The 18,787-nt window shown below is 45.4% G+C and overlaps 1 protein-coding gene across 4 annotated transcripts in view; it reads left to right on the top strand.

Moving 5' to 3' along the window:
- The window catches only part of ARFGEF2 (ARF guanine nucleotide exchange factor 2), a 100,904-nt gene that overhangs the window by 4,425 nt on the left and 77,692 nt on the right, over positions 1-18,787 (top strand). For 3 of the 4 annotated variants that reach the window (XM_082430782.1, XM_082430781.1, XM_082430783.1), the window contains exons 2-3: positions 10,682-10,712; positions 11,381-11,504. In XM_082430782.1, coding sequence (XP_082286908.1) covers positions 10,682-10,712; positions 11,381-11,504 — 155 coding nt within the window. Of the gene's footprint in view, positions 1-1,293; positions 1,315-10,681; positions 10,713-11,380; positions 11,505-18,787 lie in introns of those variants that run through there. The other variant, XM_082430784.1, reaches the window with a different exon arrangement.

Raw genomic sequence — 18,787 nt, 5'->3', positions numbered from 1 at the left:
GGGGCTGAGTGCTCTGTAATTGCCAGGTGTCATTAAACATACCTATGTTTTTCATATGAAATTGAGTGACTTTAATTTTTAGAGCAGTTTTAGGTTCACAGCAAAATTGCATGGGAGGTACAGAGACTTCCCATATTCCCCTCCCTGCCCCAACTCGTGCATGGTCTCCGCATTACCAACATCCCTCACCAGAGTGGGGCGATTATATAGTGACGAACCTAACTCTGACGCATCGTTATCACCCAATTGAGTGAGTGACTTTTTTTTTTAATAAATTTATATATTTTATTTATTTATCTTTGGCTGCGTTGGGTCTTCGGTGCTGCGCACGGGCTTTCTCTAGTTGTGGCGAGCGGGGGCTACTCTTCCTTGCGGTGCGTGGGCTTCGCATTGCAGTGGCTTCTCTTGTTGAGGAGCACGGGCTCCAGGCGCACAGGTTTCAGTAGTTGTGGCTCGCAGGCTCTAGAGCGTAGGCTCAGTAGTTGTGGCCCACGGGCGTAGTTGCTCCGCGGCATGTGGGATCTTCCCGGACCAGAGCTCGAACCCGTGTCCCCTGCATTGGCAGGTGGATTCTTAACCACTGCGCCACCAGGGAAGCCCGAGTGAGTGACTTTTTTAAATCACATGTTATATAATAGCTATATGATATCAACCATGTACTAAGCACTTCTGTGTTCCGGGCACAGTGCCATATGCTTTACATGCAGTTTAGTTCTTACTATTATTATCTTCATCGAGGCCTTAAGAACTTGGCTGACGTGACTTAACCAAGAAGCAGTGGAGCCAGGCTGTGAACACTGGCAGTCTGGCTCCAGAGCCCAAGATCTTAACTATTACTACCATTGCTTCTCCATAGGAAAGTTCTTGTGTTGTATAAAATACTCATTGGAGTCTTAAACAATCATTATATTGGCAGTGAAGTTTCTATGCAGTGAAGTTTTGGTGATGTTTCAGTAAGTAGAGCATTCAATAAGTAAAGAGACCGTATTTTTAGTAGTTGAATTTTGAGATGTAGTATATGAAAGCCTCTAATCAAAAAGATCACAGCTTTTTCTCTGCAGCTTTTTACTGCGTATGTCTTTGGTTTAATTTAGGGACTAACAGGAAGAAAGAAATTAAGTTAAAGAGCTGGTTTCCCGCGAGTTTTCATTTGCGGTATTAAATCTTGCTGATTTATGACCTCTCTCTACATCAGCAGTAAACTCCCTCTGTTCATTCTGGAGTTGTGACGTGTGATTGATGTCCGTCTTTGGGTACAGCAGGCAAAGGGAAACCAAAGCTCAGAGGGCAGCTTGCCCACATCTGCACAGCCAGGTGGGCAACAATTACAACGTGTAGCTGACATATAAATCATAAAATCCACTTTTAGATTTGCTACTCTGTTTAATATACGGGATTTAGAGACATGTGGGTCATTGGTGATCTTAGCTTGAGCTGTTTTGGTGGCACGCTGAAGGTGAAAACCAGACTGGAGTGGGTTGAGGTGTGAGTGGGAGGTGAGGAAATAGACCGTGAGCGCACACAACTCTTTCCCAAAGTTTGGCTGTGCTGTGAAGGGGAGGAGGAAGATGTGGATCATGGGGGTTCTTTGGTTTTTTCTTTTTCTTTTTTTAAAGGTAGAAAAGACTCAAACTTGTTTAAATGTCATTAGGATGAAGCCAATTAAGGGAGTATATTCATAAATTTTAGTTGCATATTAATATACAAAAACATTCAGCATTCACATGTCCATATAATATACGGTAAATGGCTTTTTCCTGCATACGATGTTGTTGTTCTAACTTTGATGTGTTTGAAGTAACTATTCTCATCATTAGGAGGAACTTAAGTGCAAAATTTGAAAAATATCAAAAATATCCCTAAATTGTCATAAAGTAAGGCTTTCAATTGAAACACAAAATAAAACCATTAATGTTAGCAAAGTCGGGTGTTTTGATTAGACATCTTGTTTATGTGTGCTGTAGATTATAAAAATTTTGAGAAATAATAGGACTTGGGACCCTGACATTACTTTTTGTTGAAAAGCTTTATAGTAATTCTGCAGGAGGAGGTTCTCTGTCTAGAAGCAGCACTAAAAACTGGATTTTGATTATTGAAAAGCATTTATTTGTTGGATTGGCAGAAAATTCATTGGGAGCTGCGTTTGAAACTTTGCTTATTGATTGGTCTTGTGATCCTGGACTAATCATTTAGCTTCTCGGAGCCTTGGTTTCCTGGGATAAGAAAGGTGATAATACCTGTGTTGCAGGATTATTGTAAAGGTTATATGAACTAACGCAATAAATAACTGACACCGTACCTGGCACCTAACAAATGAACTACTAAAATTCAGAGGCATTGGTGTTACCATATTTAAAGGAGAAGGAACTGAATACTTGTTCTTCCTGCCTCCATTATTGGTTGGTTTATGGACACCTTTGCTGGTCTCTGACATTTCGACACTGGTGAGGCAAGTGGTTGGAAAAATTTAGAGCTCTGTCCTGTACTTGTAAATTTCAGGGGAGACTGTAAGCAGTGCTGGGGAAAACAGTAAGACCATTCTTTATGGAAAAGAGCAAACTTGTGAAAACATGTGCTTAATCAGCAAGTACATGGAGTCTCCTATATAAATAGCTCAGAACTGTACTGAGTTCTTTTTCACCAGGCTGAGGGGGCCTGCCTGGAAAATACTTGACTTTCTTTCCAGCAAGGTTATCTTAGAAAATACTTAACTGTTTGTGAATCCATTCCTGGAGTCTTCCTATAAGAAGCTTCTTTGGGTTTACTGTCTTGGTTGTAAATGAGTCTTTTAGCTTTTTTATTAGGTATTTCATTAGGTTTTATAGACTTGTGGGGAGAGCAGCCTTCTTGTGCTAGGACCTAGAATTCTTAAATTTTCCCTCTGTCCTAAGGAGTAGTCAGTGCATACTTGTTCTCTATATAGTCCTTCTGACTAAACCAGGGTGACATTCATTCAGAAGATATTTATTTGGGTGTCATACCAGGTGTCATGATGCAAGGAAAACAAAACAAACAAAGACCCTGGTCTCATGGAGTTTGCAGTTAATGGGGAAGAAGGGGACTGTTCAGATGATCACATCCTCTGAGTCATACTAACAACCTGACAACTCCTATGAAGGAGAGAAACCTGGTCCCACAAGGGGAGTGGACAAAGGGATGAAGGAAAGCTTCCCTGAGGAAGTCTTGAGAGCTGAATGATAAATAAAAATTAAATAGGTTAGGGTGAGAGGCATTATGGCAGCAGGAGGGGGGGAACAGCATATGCAAAGGCCCTGTGGCAGAGAGGAATATGACGGTTAAGGAAACTAAAAGATACAGCAGCCTGTGAATCTATAGTTACCTCAAAAATTTTAAAAAGCTTTAATAATAATTTTTTAAAAAGAAACTAAAAGAGGCCACTGTGTGGTTGGAGCATGGCAAATGAAGGGGGAGAGGTTTGGGGGATAAGGTGGGAGAGGTAGTCCAGGGTCCTACCATGCAAGACCTTGGAGGTTATGTTGAGGAGTTTGATTTTTAGACCAAAAGCAGTGAGTATAACACTGCAGAGTTCTAAACAGGGAAGAAGGTGATGGGATAAACAGGTTTGTATTTTGGAAAGATCACTTGAGCCATTGTGTTCAGAACATCTTCGAGGAAAACCAGAGGGATTGCCCAGGGACCAGTGAGGAGGCATTTACCATCATCCAGGGGAGAGATGCTGGTGGCCTGGACTTAGAGTAGTGACAGTAGTAACAGAGCAAAGTGAATGTATTCCCCACTTGTTTAGAAGGTAAAACTAAGAAAACCTGGTGATGGATTGGGTAAGAACACGAGAAAGTAGATCAGTAAAGCTGACTCTTAAGTTTCTGACTCACCCAACTGGATGGATAGTGGTGCAGTTCTTTTAGATGGGAGTGGGAAGACCATCTAGGGAGAGGTGGGTGGAGGAGCTTGATCTGAGTTGGGACTTGGATGTGTTGAGTTTCACCTGCCTTTGAGCATCCAGTTGGACAGGTGGAATAGGAAGTGGATGGATGTACGAGCCTCGTGTTCATAAGGCAGGCTGGCGCCGGAAATCAAGATTTGAGGGTCATCCGAGCCCAGGTGGGAATTGAAGGTGCAGTTGAGGCTGTGAAGGCCTGTAGGGGAGAGTGTACAGAAAAGGAGAGGCAGGAGAGCTTGGGCCCGAGGAACCCCGGCTTGCCTGGCTGGGCAGAGGAGGCTGAGTCTACCAAGGAAATGGAGAAGAGATGGGACAAGAAGCAGAGGGCAGATGAGAACGGGTGCTTATGAAGCCGGAAGTCGAGAAAATTTCAAGGAGGGGGAGGTCAGTAGGGTCAAATGCTGCAAGGAGGTCAGGTCAGATGGCAACTGGAAAATTACCCATCAGATTTAGAGACATGCGGGTCATGGGTGACCTTAGCTTGAGCTGTTTTGCTGATGCAGTGAAGGTGAAAACCAGACTGGAATGGGTTGGGGCATGCATGGGAGGTGAGGAAACAGACACAAGTCTTTCCAGGGCTTTGCCTGGGGGTGTGAAGGAGAGGATGGAGATGTGGATCATGGGAGTTTTTGGTTTTATATTTTTCTTTGTTTAAAGGTAGAAGAGGCTTGAACTTGTTTAAATGTCATTGGGAAGGGAGCCAGTTAAGGGAGAGGTTAAATAATGCAAGAAAGAGAAAGGACAGTTTATTCATTCAGCAAATATTGAGTGCCTGCTCTGTGTCTAGGAATTCCTAGATAATGGGGATTCAGCAGTGAACAAAACAGACGGAAGTCTCTGTTATCACAGAGTTTATATTCTACTGGGGAAGATGGAGAATAAGTGAACTGATACAAAGTATGTCAAGGGTGGTAAATGCTGTGATGAAAGACTAGGAAAAATCGGTGTAAAGTGAAAAAATAAAGCAGGTAAGGTGGTCCAGAATCACAAGGAGGGCAGTTTTAAGTGGCGAGGGAAGGCCTCTCTGAAGAGGTGACATTTGAACAGTCATCTGAAGGAAGGGAAGAGTGAGCCTTGTGGATATCTGGGGGAGGGAGGGCATTCCAGGTGGCAGGAAGAGCAAGTGCAAAGGCCCTGAACAGGACAGGCAACAAGTAAGCTGGGGGCAGGGTGGTAGGAGGTGAGATCAGAGGGATAGCAGGGGGCCGGATGTTTTAGAGGCTTGAAGGCCAAGGTCAAGATTGTGAGTTTTTACTCTGTGAGATGAGAAGCCAGTGGAGTTTTGCGCAAAGGAGCAGATGTTAATCAGATTTACATTATGATGGTTATGGATAATCTATTCTGAGCAGATGTAATCTGATTTACTTTTTAAGGGAATCCCTCTGGCTGCTGTGTAGACAAAGATGTGGGCCGGGAGGAAGGGTGAGAGCTGAAGCTGTGAGACCAGTTAAGAAAGAGGCTCTTGGGCTTCCCTGGTGGCGCAGTGGTTGAGAGTCTGCCTGCCAATGCAGGGGACACGGGTTCGAGCCCTGGTCTGGGAGGATCCCACATGCCGCGGAGCAACTAGGCCCGTGAGCCACAATTGCTGAGCCTGCGCGTCTGGAGCCTGTGCTCCGCAACAAGAGAGGCCGCGATAGTGAGAGGCCCGCGCACCGCGATGAAGAGTGGCCCCCACTCGCCGCAACTGGAGAAAGCCCTCACACAGAAACGAAGACCCAACACAGCCAAAAATTAAAAAAAAAAATAAATAAATAAATAAATAATAAATTAAAAATTTAAAAAAAAAAAAAAAGAAAGAAAGAGGCTCTTAGTCTAGGTGGGAGATGATGGTGGCTTGGTCTGGGGTGATGGGGGTGGTCCAGCATGTGAGAAGTGATCAGATTCTAGGTAGTTCCTCAGAAGGCAGTAGGGATGGGAGACGGCAGAGTTGGAGGGGCTTGACATTGTTTTCTAGCAGGAGAGATTGCAGGCTGGGTACAGAAGTAGGTGAGTTTGTAGATTGGCTAACAGGAAGTTGAGGGAGTCTCCTCGTGTTGGCTTCTAATTTCTGCATGAAATAGGCTGCTCCATCGGTTGTGAGTAAAGATGAATGGTGATGACTAGGAGGGAGAGATGGGGTATTTGAAGAGAGTAGAGAAATGTGCAGTAGTCCTTGTGGAGAGTTGGAGGTGGTGAGCTTAACTGGCAGTATTTAGGGTTCCATTGTGGTTGGTGATTAGGGCCTTTATAGACCTACCAACTTGCCCTGTAGTCAGAGGTCTGGTCGTTAGGTGGAGAAAGGTCAGAGGAGAGGGTCCTATAATCTAAGTTTGGGATTTTGCCAGAAGTTAAGACTAAAGGTCAGAGAGAGTCAAGCCTATTGTTTGGCTGTCATTCAGATAACAATCCTGTAATGGGATCCATCCTGGAAAATGAAAAAAGGGGAAAGCTGACAAGTTCTTGGCCTTGTCAGGTCTGACAGGCCAAAGAAGGGTCCTACTGGGAGCAGTTAGTAGGTCGTCTGGAAGGAAAGGAGGTTGTGGGCGGAGAACAGGCAGCAGCTAGAAGTAGCACAGTTCCAAACAGGGACAAGATTCAGAGTGTGGCCAGCCACACCAGGCTGACTGGGGTGGAGGAGGAACTGAGGGTAGTGCTGGTTTGCATAGTAGAGAGGGGTGTGCAGGTCAGATGTGTGAGGGGAGGTGAAGGTTCCAAGGGATGTCGTGGGGCTTTGGGGGGTTGACCAGAGATGGCGTTGTTGAGCTTGGTCGTGGTCATTGCTGGACTTAGCTTGGGAGTGGAGCAGAGAATGTGAGCTGGTGCCAAAGTCATTGATGAATGGGGAGGTGTGACCTGAGGTTCCTAACTGACAGCGATGCCCAGGAAGGATTTCCCAGGAAGGATTTCCCAGGAAGCCAGCGTGGCTTTTCATCTGCAGCTGCCCCACCCCACTCAGGTCTCCCTCCTTTCCAGCCTGCTCATTTATTGCTGCTAATTGTCCAGTTGGCTGTTGGGAGAGCAGTGCCTGTTAAAAGGCAGGGCAATAAACTGGAGCAGGTGTGCCCCACCATCTGCTCCTCCTCCTTCACCCATCCTCCTCCTCTTTGGCTCTGGAGCAGACAGCCTGGGTGTGAATCCTGCAGTGGCACTTCCTGACTGTGACTGTGGGCAGGTGACTTCACCTCTCTGTGTCCAGATTCCTCACCTGTATATGGTTAGGAGATGAGTCTCTTGTCTTCCTGAGTTGTAAGGAGGACCAAATGGGCACCTGCCCCTAGCGAATGTCAGCAGTTATTATGATGATTTGTTTTCCACTGATTTTCTTCTTTCCCTTGGCTTTCCGTCGTTCCACCGATGGCACTAGAGATTTTGCACTATTACTGACTGCTGTTTTAAGATAAGAGCAAGAGAACGGACATTTATTGACCACCTGTGTATGCCTGACACTGCCTTAGCCATCAATACTTCCGGTTTGTCCAAAGAATTACCTACACCCAACTGCCTAGTTACAGTCTCTGGAGCATATGGGGCTGCTTTTTATCATCCTCATTTTTTTTAGAGTAGGACGTCAAGATTCAGGGAGGTTTAATAACCCACCTGGCGTCATTCAGCGAATAGATGTCCATCTTCGTTTGGAACTTCCAACCCATTTCTTGTCTTTCGCCACACCAGGCTGTGTCAAGTGTTCTGTGGGACCCCATGCCACACACCTTTTCCCTGTTTTTTTTTTTTTCTTGCCTCTTTTTTTTTTTTTTTTTTTTCTTTTTGGCCACGCTGCATGCAGCATGTGGGATATGGGATCATAGTTCCCTAACCAGGGATCGAGCCTGTGCCCCCCACAGTGGGAGCACGGAGTCTCAACCACTGGACCGCCAGGGAAGTCCCCTGCCTCTTTGCAATGGAAAAAAATATTGTATTATCCAAATATATCTAGAAGCCAACTGTTGGGTCAGACTCTATGGAACTACTACCCTCAGGCCATCTCCAGCTTTCCTGTGGCTCATGCTCATCCTTCTCTGCCCCCGCCCTGGCCCCAGCCCCCACTGCTGCTTGCCTGGGTTATTAGCAGCAGCCTCTTGATTGGCTTCGCTGCTTCTGTGCCGTCCACCCTCCTCTTTATACTCAAAACTGCAGCCAGAGGGATCTGTCCAAACATAGGTCTGCTCAGGCCCCTCCCCCACTGCCCTCCAGGGGCTTCTCATCATCTGGACCCCTGCTGGGCCTTGTGGAGAGGATTTTTCAAATTGTTTTTCTCTAACAAAGAATGTTCTAGAGAGTGCAACAATTCCTCATACGTGTGGGAATACTTAAGTATAGATTAAGAAGACTAAAGGAAATCTGTGATCACGTGTTTTGTGAAGATCGCAGTTTCTTGGTCTTCTGCAGTAGGTACTGCTCACTGTGGAGGGTTGTGCCCTGCCCTGCTCAAGTCACACTGGCCCTTGTTCATTCCCATCGGGAAACCAGGGTGCACCTTCCTGTGGTCCTGTCCCATCAGGCCAGGAAAAGAGGTGGGGGGATTCCAGAGCCTGGGTTGTAAATGGGCTCCCCGAGGCCGGGTGAGGCTCACGGAGCAGTATGAACACCAAGCCTTCCAGCTATGGTCGCAGCATTCACGCTTTGAATTAATGATGCAAAACCAGTGTTTATATTGTTTCGCATTTGTAGGTTACGGAGTAATTCGACATGCTTATTTGAGAGCCAAGTTACCCAAGAGGTTACGAACACAGGCTTGGGAGCCTAATTTTCTGGGTTCAAGTCGCAGCTCCGCCTCTCACTAGCTTGTAACCTCTCTGGATCTTGTCTCTTCATCTGTAAGATAGCGCAGAGTTTGGCCTCGAGCCCTGGTGCTCTGGCTCCGTAGTTGCTCTTTGTTCTTTGGCCTGGCGATGTTTTGCTTGCACAGAACGAGGATGTTTTGTTTTCCCCGTGCTGGTCATAGTTCTGTATCCCCTGCAGTTAGCTTTCTGTGGCCAGTGAATTACTTTCTCCTCCATTCTTCCCTGTCCCTTAAGGCAAAGGTTGCAAACTGGTAGTCTAAGGTCAGGGCAGCCTGCAAACCAATTGCATTTGAGCATAATTTTTTTTTTTTTTTTTTTTTTGGCCATGCCTCGAGGCTTGCAGGATCTTAGTTCCCTGACCAGGAATGGAACCAGCACCCCCTGCAGTGGAAGCGTGGAGTCTTAACCACTGGATTGCCAGGGAAGTCCCTGAGCATAATTTTTTTAAACAGTTGAAATTACTTCGAATTACAGTTGGAGTTTTCACTTCAAATCCAGATTTTGACTTCTGGAAAAATCAGAACAACGGGCACCTCTGGGCTCAGTCAGCTGGGACTGAGACTCTGCTGCACTCCATGCCCTGTTGGGTGGGGAGGGGGTCCTCCCTGCCCCTCATGTCTTATACCCCCCATGTCTCCAGGAGGTTTCCTGCCTGGCCTCCATAGGTCTTTGGTTTGATTACCCTTAGTGCCTCAGTGAGTAAGTAGCAGTCCTGGTGATTTGTCGACTGGTGGGTTGGCACCAGTGGCATTCTAGAACAGACTATTTTAGAGCTCAGAGGTCAGCCCAGACTCTAACAAAGGCCTAATTGCTTCAGATACACTTAACATCTAAACTTAACTCTAACAAGGTAACCATGACTGGAAAGAACCCTTGCATTTGAGTTCCGGCATCAGTGCCCCTCTGACACGTCACACAGCGACAGATGATATTACCACCAAGCAGAGTGTTGACATTATGCATGTTGATTTCTGCAAGCTGAAAGCTTGGCCACCAGCCTCCTGGGCAGGATTTCCCGGGCCACTCCCACAGCCTGGGGCCTCAGCTAGAGGAGGCCAGAGCTACTTCCTGAGTGGATTCTTGTCCCAGAGGAGCGGGAACCTTGCCACAGAGCTCTCTTTAGCAGACCCTGTGTGTCACAGGCCTTATGGTCCATGAGCGAAATGTTTGATATTAGCCATCTGGTGTTCCTCTTCTGTTTTCTTATGTGTGTAGTAAGAGGACCTTGAAAGAGCGGCTTGAAGGTTAAAATTGCCACCTCTAGTGAGTCCAGTTACTCGTTTTTCACTTCCTAAAGGTCAGTCTAGAATAGAGTTGTCCAGGAAAAGGAAACTTGTCACTTCCAGAACTGTGTTCTGGGGTTGCTAGGATAACTAATGCCATATCCAAACCACTGGCTCTCAAGAGATTGTGTGAAGAAGGCTGGCCTTTTGGAGGTTATCTGAATACATGGCATTCAGGTAGACCTGTTTCACTGGCCTGCTTTGATAATACCGTGAGCCTGCCAAGGCTGACACGTAGGAATGCATTCGACTAAGTGGCTGTGGGGGAATCTGGCGTGTTTAGATAGGATGTTCTTGTCTCAATGGCACAAAATCTTGTTTTCCTGGAAATAAGATGATCTCTTTGAGACTGTGACTTCTGAGTATTGGCACTATATCCATAACCGTAACCATGTAGTTGTTGTACCCTCCATGGTAAAGGTTTATAAATTAACTTTAATTCATGAAAATTATATATGCCTTAGCACAATATAAATGTACTTAGTGCCACCGAACTGTACACTTAAAAATAGTTAATGTGGTAAATTTTGTGTTACGCATATTTACCACAATTTTTTTAAGTGCTAAAGAAAAAGTATATATACTTACAGAAAATGTGGAAAAGAGAAAAAGATCATCATCCCCCTACTTAGATAGCTTTCAATATTTTGTTATATTTGTTTTTTTTAATATACATATTGCATGCTCCTAACATGCCTTTCTTTCTTCCCCACCAGATGAAATTAAAGCAGAAATAGAAAAGCAAAGGTAAGCCTGGGCACGTTCTCCTTGCTGAAGTGCAGTATGAAGGAAGTAGTAGGTGGTGGCCATGGGAACCCCTTTCTCTGCATGTTTTCCCATATTTCTGATCCTCAAGGGTGGCACACACTCTCCTAGCACAGCGCTGGGCACATGGCAAGACTCTGTATGTGTTTGAACTGATACCGAGTTAACAGGTTACTGCCTCAACAACTGCATATTTGGAGGAAAGGATAAGGAAGGTCAAGTTAATGCTGTTGTACCTTCTCTTGACAGAAGAGGCAAAGCCCTTGTCTCTTGTATGTCATGCTTCCTCAGGCAGGAGGGCAGCTTGTTCTGTTAAGGGGCTGCTCCTCATCTTCATAGTAATGAAGCCAGTGAGTCCCATTTCAGAAATACAGCTCTGACGTGGCAGGTGCCAGGATTCAGTCCAGGCCGCTGATGATACAGCTTGCTCATCAGAGACCTTGTTCTCTGCCTGTGGCCCCTTGGTGTTTTTTCCTAATGCATGTGTTTAAACTTTTCATTGTCTAGCCCCACAGATGCAGTTTGCAGGCACTTTTAATTAAATGGTTGCAAGTGGGATGGGAAGTTAGAGTGGGGGGTAGGAAAAGCAAGCTCTTTTTTTTTTTTTTTTTTCATTTCCCCTCTCCGGCCCTCTCCTGCTTTTGTCCTAGGCTTGGTGCTACCGCACCACCAAAGGCAAACTTCATTGAAGCTGACAAGTATTTCCTTCCATTCGAGCTGGCTTGCCAGTCCAAGTCCCCACGGGTGGTCAGCACATCCCTCGACTGCTTGCAGGTACCATGTTTCAACTTGGTGGTATAAAGGATGTTCTCTCAAGCCACAGGTAGTCCTTTACACACGAGCTGTGCCTGTGACCCCCTGGTACTCAGAATGCTTCCGGAGGTGATGGAGAAAGGAGCATTTCAGCTCATTCTTTATGGAGGTCTTGTGAGGGAGGGAAAAACGAGAAGTCTGACCTCTTTACCTAAAAAAGAATTTGTTTCTCTCGAAGTATTTTGTCGATCTCTCTTATGTATGTTTTCCTAAATGAAACCTTTAGCACTGATTGGAATATTTGGTACATATGCGGGTACATAAGATATTTAATGCTACTTCTTTATGGATGGCATTAATATTCATAATGCCAAGTAGAGAAATAGATATTATCAACTCATTATTTGTGGTGATGGTCTGTAGAGTTGCTGTGAACATGGAATTAGCAAATCCTGAAGCATTGTTCCTGGAGGGAATACAGGGCTAGGTTCCTGTGAGCCTCTCTGGTCACGTGTTCATCAGCTGATCAATACATAACTTTATTCTTTGTGTGTTTCTGTTTAAAGACACCTTATTTAATATATATTGTTGATTTGTTAGCATTGAACTTATGGTCAACAGCACTATGACACATGCCTGAACAAAGCTGATCACATGTCATTTCTCTGTAGGGCACATCCTACAGAGACAGCACTAGACAGCGCTTAGCACTGTGCGTGGGGGCCATTTTAAATGGCGAAATCACCAACGAAAAGGACAAAAATGTGAAAACCGTGGCAATAAATAGACCACAAGAAAGACACTGTTTACGATACGAGAGGTGAAACAAGAAGGTAGAACATCTCCTTGTTTGACCTTAGCCAGGAACTTGTGCATCAAGTGATTCAAATTTTTCACTGCGCTGCAGGTGTCTATAAGTGACCACAAAAGCGTCCCAAATATTGATTGGGGACTTACAAATTTTAATGAGCGGACACATTCACAAGTACAAACCTGTGAATAATGAGGATCGACTGTACTTAGGGCCATAAGTAACCTTATTATAAGTTACTTTTTACTGGTGAAAAAGCAGCAGTGGAGAGGTTAGGGTAACTTGTCCAACGACGTGCAGATAGTGAGGGACAGAAACAGGACTACAACTTGGGCTTCTTTTTTTTTTTTTTTTTTAATTTATTTATTTTATTTATTTATTTTTGGCTGTGTTGGGTCTTCGTTGCTGTGTGCGGGCTTTCTCTAGTTGCGGCGAGCGGGGGCTACTCTTCATTGCGGTGTGCGGGCTTCTCATTGCGGTGGCTTCTCTTGTTGCGGAGCACGGGCTCTAGGTGCATGGGCTTCAGTAGTTGTGGCACTTGAGCTCAGTAGTTGTGTCTCGCGGGCTCTAGAGCGCAGGCTCAGTAGCTGTGGCGCACGGGCTTAGTTGCTCCGTGGCATGTGGGATCCTCCCGGACCGGGGCTCAAACCTGTGTCCCCTGCATTGGCAGGCGGATTCTTAACCACAGCGCCACCAGGGAAGCCCTACAACTTGGGCTTCTTAATTCCCAGTCCAGCATTCTTGTATTTTTCCTAAGATCTACTCATGAAGCTTCTGGTTACCTCAGAAACATTTGTTTTTAACCCCAGTGGGCAACCTACAGCAATGAAAAGAGCTTGATAAATTTTAAAAAATACAGTGGAGAGAGCCACAATTTACCAGTACTTTCTAGAACAGGAATAGTGAATAGGTTCTATATTATATTGCTTGGAAGCTGTGTTGAAAAAATACTTGGAACCTCGTCTGGGTTTCTTGAGAAAGTGCCATGATTGATTGGTTATGTCTGCTGAGGAACAGGACTGCCGAGTGGCGGTGGGCATGCCACATTTTTGGCATCTCTGGTCTAATATTTACTCTATTAATTTCTCTTGTTTGATATATCTGTGCTTGAAAATTGATGAGAGTTTCTTCACAGAAGCAGCTCTTCCAAATGAAAAGCCATTTTCTCATTCAGTATAATTCTGTACAAATTGTCCTATGTGGAACATGTAATGAGCCAAGAATTTTAAAGTGGCAGGCTCAAATCCTACTTCTATCCTAAAATATTTGTTGCTGTGAACATTTTCAGAGGAAATTTGGCATAATTAGCTGTTTTGTCCTCATGTTAAGGTTTAGTTTGGAAGCTGGTGCTGATAGTTAACATTATTGATGTCCTAAACAATGCCAGTGTATTGAGCACTCAGCCTGTGCTGGGCCCTGTGCTAAGTGCTTTATCCCCATCATCATGTTTAATCTTCCCAACAACCACCTGAGGTTCCTACTCTCATCCTCATTTTAGAATCAATGAAACTGAGGCTTGGAGAATAAAATGACCAGCCCTGCCAAGTTCCCCTGGCCAGGCAGTGATGGGATTGGGTGGGTGTCTAGGACTTGTTTACCCCAAGCCTATGTTCTTAATCAGGGGTCCTTAAATTACGCCATGAGCCAAATCTGGCCTGCAGCCTGCTTTGGTAAATAAAGTTTTATTGGAACATAGCTGCCTTAATCTGTTCAGACTGATATAGCAGAATACCACAGACTGGGTGGCTTAAACAAGAGACATTTATTTCCTACAGTTCTGGAGGCTGGGGAGTCCAAGATAAAGTACCAGCTGATGAAGTTCCTGGTGAGCCGTCTTCCTGATTTGTAAATGGCCAAGTTCTCACTGTGTCCTCACATGGCAGACAGAGCAAGCTAGGTGTCTGGTCTCTTCTTATAGCGCATGAATCCCATCATGAGGACCCCACCCTCATGGCCTCATGTAAACTTAATCACCTCCCAAAGGCCCCACCTCCTAATACCATCATATTGAGGGTTAGGACTTCAACATAGGAATTGCAGAAACGCAAACATTCAGTCCACAACACCAGCCATGGCCTTTCGTTGATGTATTATCTGTATGGCTGCTTTCCAGCTACTACAGCTGAGTTGAAGAGTTGGAATGGAGACCATATGACCTGCGCAACCTAAATATTTAGCATGTGGTCCTCTACAGAAAAAGACTGCTGACCTCTGCTCTTAACTATTACCTTGTAGTTCTGGCCTCTTTAATTAAAAATATGCTGTGTTTTCCTGGAAATAATCTGTTTCTGGAACTCTGTGTACATGTGAGTATGGTTTCTGATGGAAACATTGACGTCCCGCTGTACTTCAGCGACTTGAGTGCAGTACCTGTCTTGAGGCTTTTGGCATGTGGTTAACTCTCTTTTTCAGAACGGAAGCTCTCTGTAATGTGATAGGTACACTAAGATTTCTTTGGTTAGTGTACAAAATGCAAAATGTATCGTCCTTTTTATGACATTAGAAAGTGGCTGGGTGCTCCCTGGAATACTGAATGAAAAAATGCATTTCCTCTTGGGGTTTGTCCTTGCAAACCCGTTTGACTGGCTTTTCCCAGTGTGGGTGATGTGACTTCTGCCTTGGAAATGGAGGGCCAGTGTCTAGGAGTAAAGGTTGGTTTTGGCAGGGTTGAAGCCAGCTGCAGATGCATCCACATTGTGCCCTGGGCATTTTAAGGAGTCCCTTTTTGAGCATGGAGAGATGATGGGGTAACAGAGGTGCTTCTGGGTTTGGTTTGCTGTGAGTACAGAGCTCAGCATTCCCCCCTCCACAGGGAGAAGCCCAGAGCCTTCCCTTCTCACTTCTCCCAAGTGATAAAGATTCTCCTTATTCCTTTCCTTCAGCACCTGGTCGCCACACACTCCCCCAAGGCCAGGACTGGAGGAAGGAGGGTTAGTTCAGTCTTGCCTAAACTAGTGAGTGATCTTCAAGTTTTTCTGGCACATACCAACCACATAAATTATTTTTGAGAATATTCTCTCAGAATATTCGTATTTCTTCAATTATAAGATTATATACAGGTACTACTGTTATTAAATTATGTACATTATAAACAATACAAAAACAGACCTTTTAAAAGGGTAGGACAAAAAAGTAGATAGAAACAGACTTCTAATATTTTCTTTCTACGTAAGGCTGTAGGAAACCACTGGTCTGAGCCATCTGGTTTGTACCACAAGCATTATCTTTTTTTAAAAAAAATTAATTTATTTATTTAATTTATTTATTTTTGGCTGTGTTGGGTCTTCATTGCTGTGCACAGGCTTTCTCTAGTTGCGGCGAGCGGGGCTACTCTTTGTTGCGGTGCGCGGGCTTCTCATTGCGGTGGCTTCTCTTGTTGCAGAGCACGGGCTCTAGGCGCGCGGGCTTCAGTAGTTGTGGCACGTGGACTCAGTAGTTGTGGCTCGTGGGCTCTAGAGCGCAGGCTCAGTAGTTGTGGCGCATAGGCTTAGTTGCTCCATGGCATGTGGGATCTTCCCGGTCCAGGGCTCGAACCTGTGTCCCCTGCATTGGCAGGCGGATTCTTAACCACTGCGCCACCAGGGAAGCCCACAAGCATTATCTTTTAGCTCTTATTTCTAAAAGACTTTGAATTTTTTAATGCACATTTTAAAATCTATTGTAATAATATAAATTGTACCTGACTACATTCTCTGTTAGAAATTTCTTTTAGAACTTTACAGATTAAGGCTGAAGGCCCTTGGACTGCTAGCCCCAAACCCAGTTGCCTATTTAGGTGTATAATTTTCTCTCTTTTTTTTTTTTCTTTCTTTCTTTTTTTTTTTAACATAAATGATATCATTTATGATATCATTTTTCTGTGGAGGACCACATGCTAAATATTTAGGCTTTGTAGGTCGTATGGTCTCCATTCCAACTCTTCAACTCAGCTGTAGTAGCTGGAAATGATATCATATATCATTTATACTTGTACAGATTTTTCTGTGGCTTGCTTTTTACAACAGTGTTTTTAATGCCAGAACACTGCATGCAAATTGAGGGCATTCCTGTGGACTGATAAATGATATGTTATGCAACCACTTTACTTATCCCTCCCCATCTAGAGGGGCATTGACAAGTCGCATCCCTGTGCAAGCAGCCTCCTTGGACACAAGTATCAGTGAGCCAGCTGCCCAGAGGCCTGCCTCCTCCGCCCTTCTTCCCATCCCTGCTTCGCATCAGCAAGGAATAAGACAGGAACTTCTACTCTCCATCTCTGTCAGTCCCTCATGGTCCAAGCCACCAGCGTCTCCCCCTAGACAGCTGAGGTGGCCTCGTCATGGGTGTCCGGCTTCCACTGCTGTTGCCCTCCAACCTGTTCTGTACTCAGGAGCCGGGCGGAGCCTTTAGAAATGTATGCCATCGTGTCCATCCTTTGCTTACACCTGCTAGTACTTCCTACCTCACTCACTGTGCAGAGCACCTTCCTCAATGAGCCTGCCAAGCACGCTTCTGCCCCTGTGAGAAAAAGGACTGTCTTATCACTGTTGTACCCCCAGTGCCAAAACAACATCCGGAACAAGGAAGGGTGAGAAGGCAGAACTAGAAAGACCCACAGGTTGCAGGAACTCTGCTTTCTTCCGGCCCTGCCTCACAAGGGAGTAAAATTATACTTAAAACCCTTTTCCATTGGAACAGTAACGTGCCCTTTAAGGAGTGCATAGAGGGGCGAATACTTCCAATCTTTTTTTATATTTGAATTAAACATCTGTAATTCACCTCCATCTTTGCTTTGCACCATCAGTGTTGGGTTCTGTGGGGCCTGCTTTTCAGCATTCACATTTTAGGAGCTCATAGACCATCCCACTCATAACCCAGTACTCAAAATGGACTTGAGTCCATTAGGAGTAAGGAGTCAGCAGTGTCCAAAACCAGAGCTCATTTACCACGTGGCCAGCACCAGAGCTTATTTACCAGGTGGCCGGCGTTGCCCTCACAGGAAGCCTGCATGGGGAGCAGCAATGAGAGCAGATGAGGTAAAAGGCATCTGGACTTGTTCTTCAAAAACACACTTGAGCACCTCCCTGCCTCCGTCTGGAGCTCTCTGGGGTTGGTCTTGAGCAGCAGAGTGTGTGCAGGCCTCTCTCTTGCTCACTCGGTCACTTGATCCAGCAGTGTCATATTTGTGCTCTCAGTCACTCTCTTTCCATCTGTTTTTCTTCCTGCTTATTGAATGGCGGCGCTTTCGAGGCTAATGATGGGGAAGAGCCATTGAGAAACGGCATCTGGCCTCCGCAGGGCAACGCATCTTCCTGTTGCAGTGGTGGTGGCACTGTGGATCGCCTCAGGAGCTGTGTCACTCTGGGCAGATAGATCAAGAATGTGACACGCCAGAAACCAAAAAGATAAAGAACAGAACAGCATTTGTCAGAGTCTTTACTAAGTCACTGGAAGCAGAGGGTGCCTTAGAATTCACGGATCCCAGAGGGCTTGTAGCAGATGAGTGGTTCTTTTTATCCGGTCAGCCATCAGGATAACCCGGAAGGCTTGGAGAAAAACCGATTCCTGGGCTCCACCCGACGAGTTCTGTTAGAGGAAGTTTGTGTTGAGGTCCAGGAATCTGTATTTGTAACGAGTTCCCTCAGGTGACCCTGAATCTCAGCCAGGCTTTGAAACCATCCTGACCTTTGAGTTCCCTTCCAGCTCTCAGATTGTCCCTGATGAAATCCAGGTCAGGAGTGAGGTGGCCCAGGCAGGCAGGTGGCCCCTGTCCAAACTGATCTGTCACCTGACCGAGAGGGCACAGCTCAAGCAGCCTCTCATCTGAAGAGGCTGCCGCACGGGTGACATGCAGTTTGATAACGTAAGTGCAGCAGTCAGTTAGTTTTTTTACTTTAATTTTTGGAATAGAAAATACACCAACATGATTCAACATTCTAAAAGAATGAAAGCCTGCTCTACAAAATGTTAGTCCCACCCCTGCCTACAGCTGCCTTAGTTCTTCCTGCACTCAAGCAAACCATGTTATCATTAGTTTTTTGTGTATCTTACTGTTAGAAAAAAAAAGTTTTTTAGCAGCTTGAGATATAATTCACATGCATACAATTCACCCATTTGAGGTATACAATTCAGTGACTTTCATATATTGACAGAGTTGTGGAAACCTCACCACAATCTAATTAGAGACCATCTTTATCCTTAGAAAGAAGCCCCGTTTTTGCTCATCAGCAGTCACTCCCTGTTTCCCTGGGATCCTCCCAGGTCTAGGCAGCCGCTGACTACTTTCTGTCTCTATTATGTATAGTTTTTAATCGCTCCATGTTTTCCTCAAGTGATTGTGCGCTGGGGGCTGTTCTACACGTGCCTTTTCCACCGTCGTGGGCTCTTCTGCCATCGGGAGTCAGGCTGGCTGCTGCGCTCTCAGGGTGGCTGGGCCCCCTGCACCCAGGAGAGCAGAGGGATCTGTGGGAACCGGAAGTTAAAGGCCGAGCCCACTGCCTGCCTCTTGCTGCTG

Source organism: Balaenoptera physalus, assembly GCF_965194825.1.
Source record: "Balaenoptera physalus genome assembly, chromosome: 16".
Lineage (NCBI taxonomy): Eukaryota > Metazoa > Chordata > Mammalia > Artiodactyla > Balaenopteridae > Balaenoptera > Balaenoptera physalus.
Note: the sequence above shows the minus strand (reverse complement) of the source record. Positions and strands in the feature narration are given on the sequence as shown.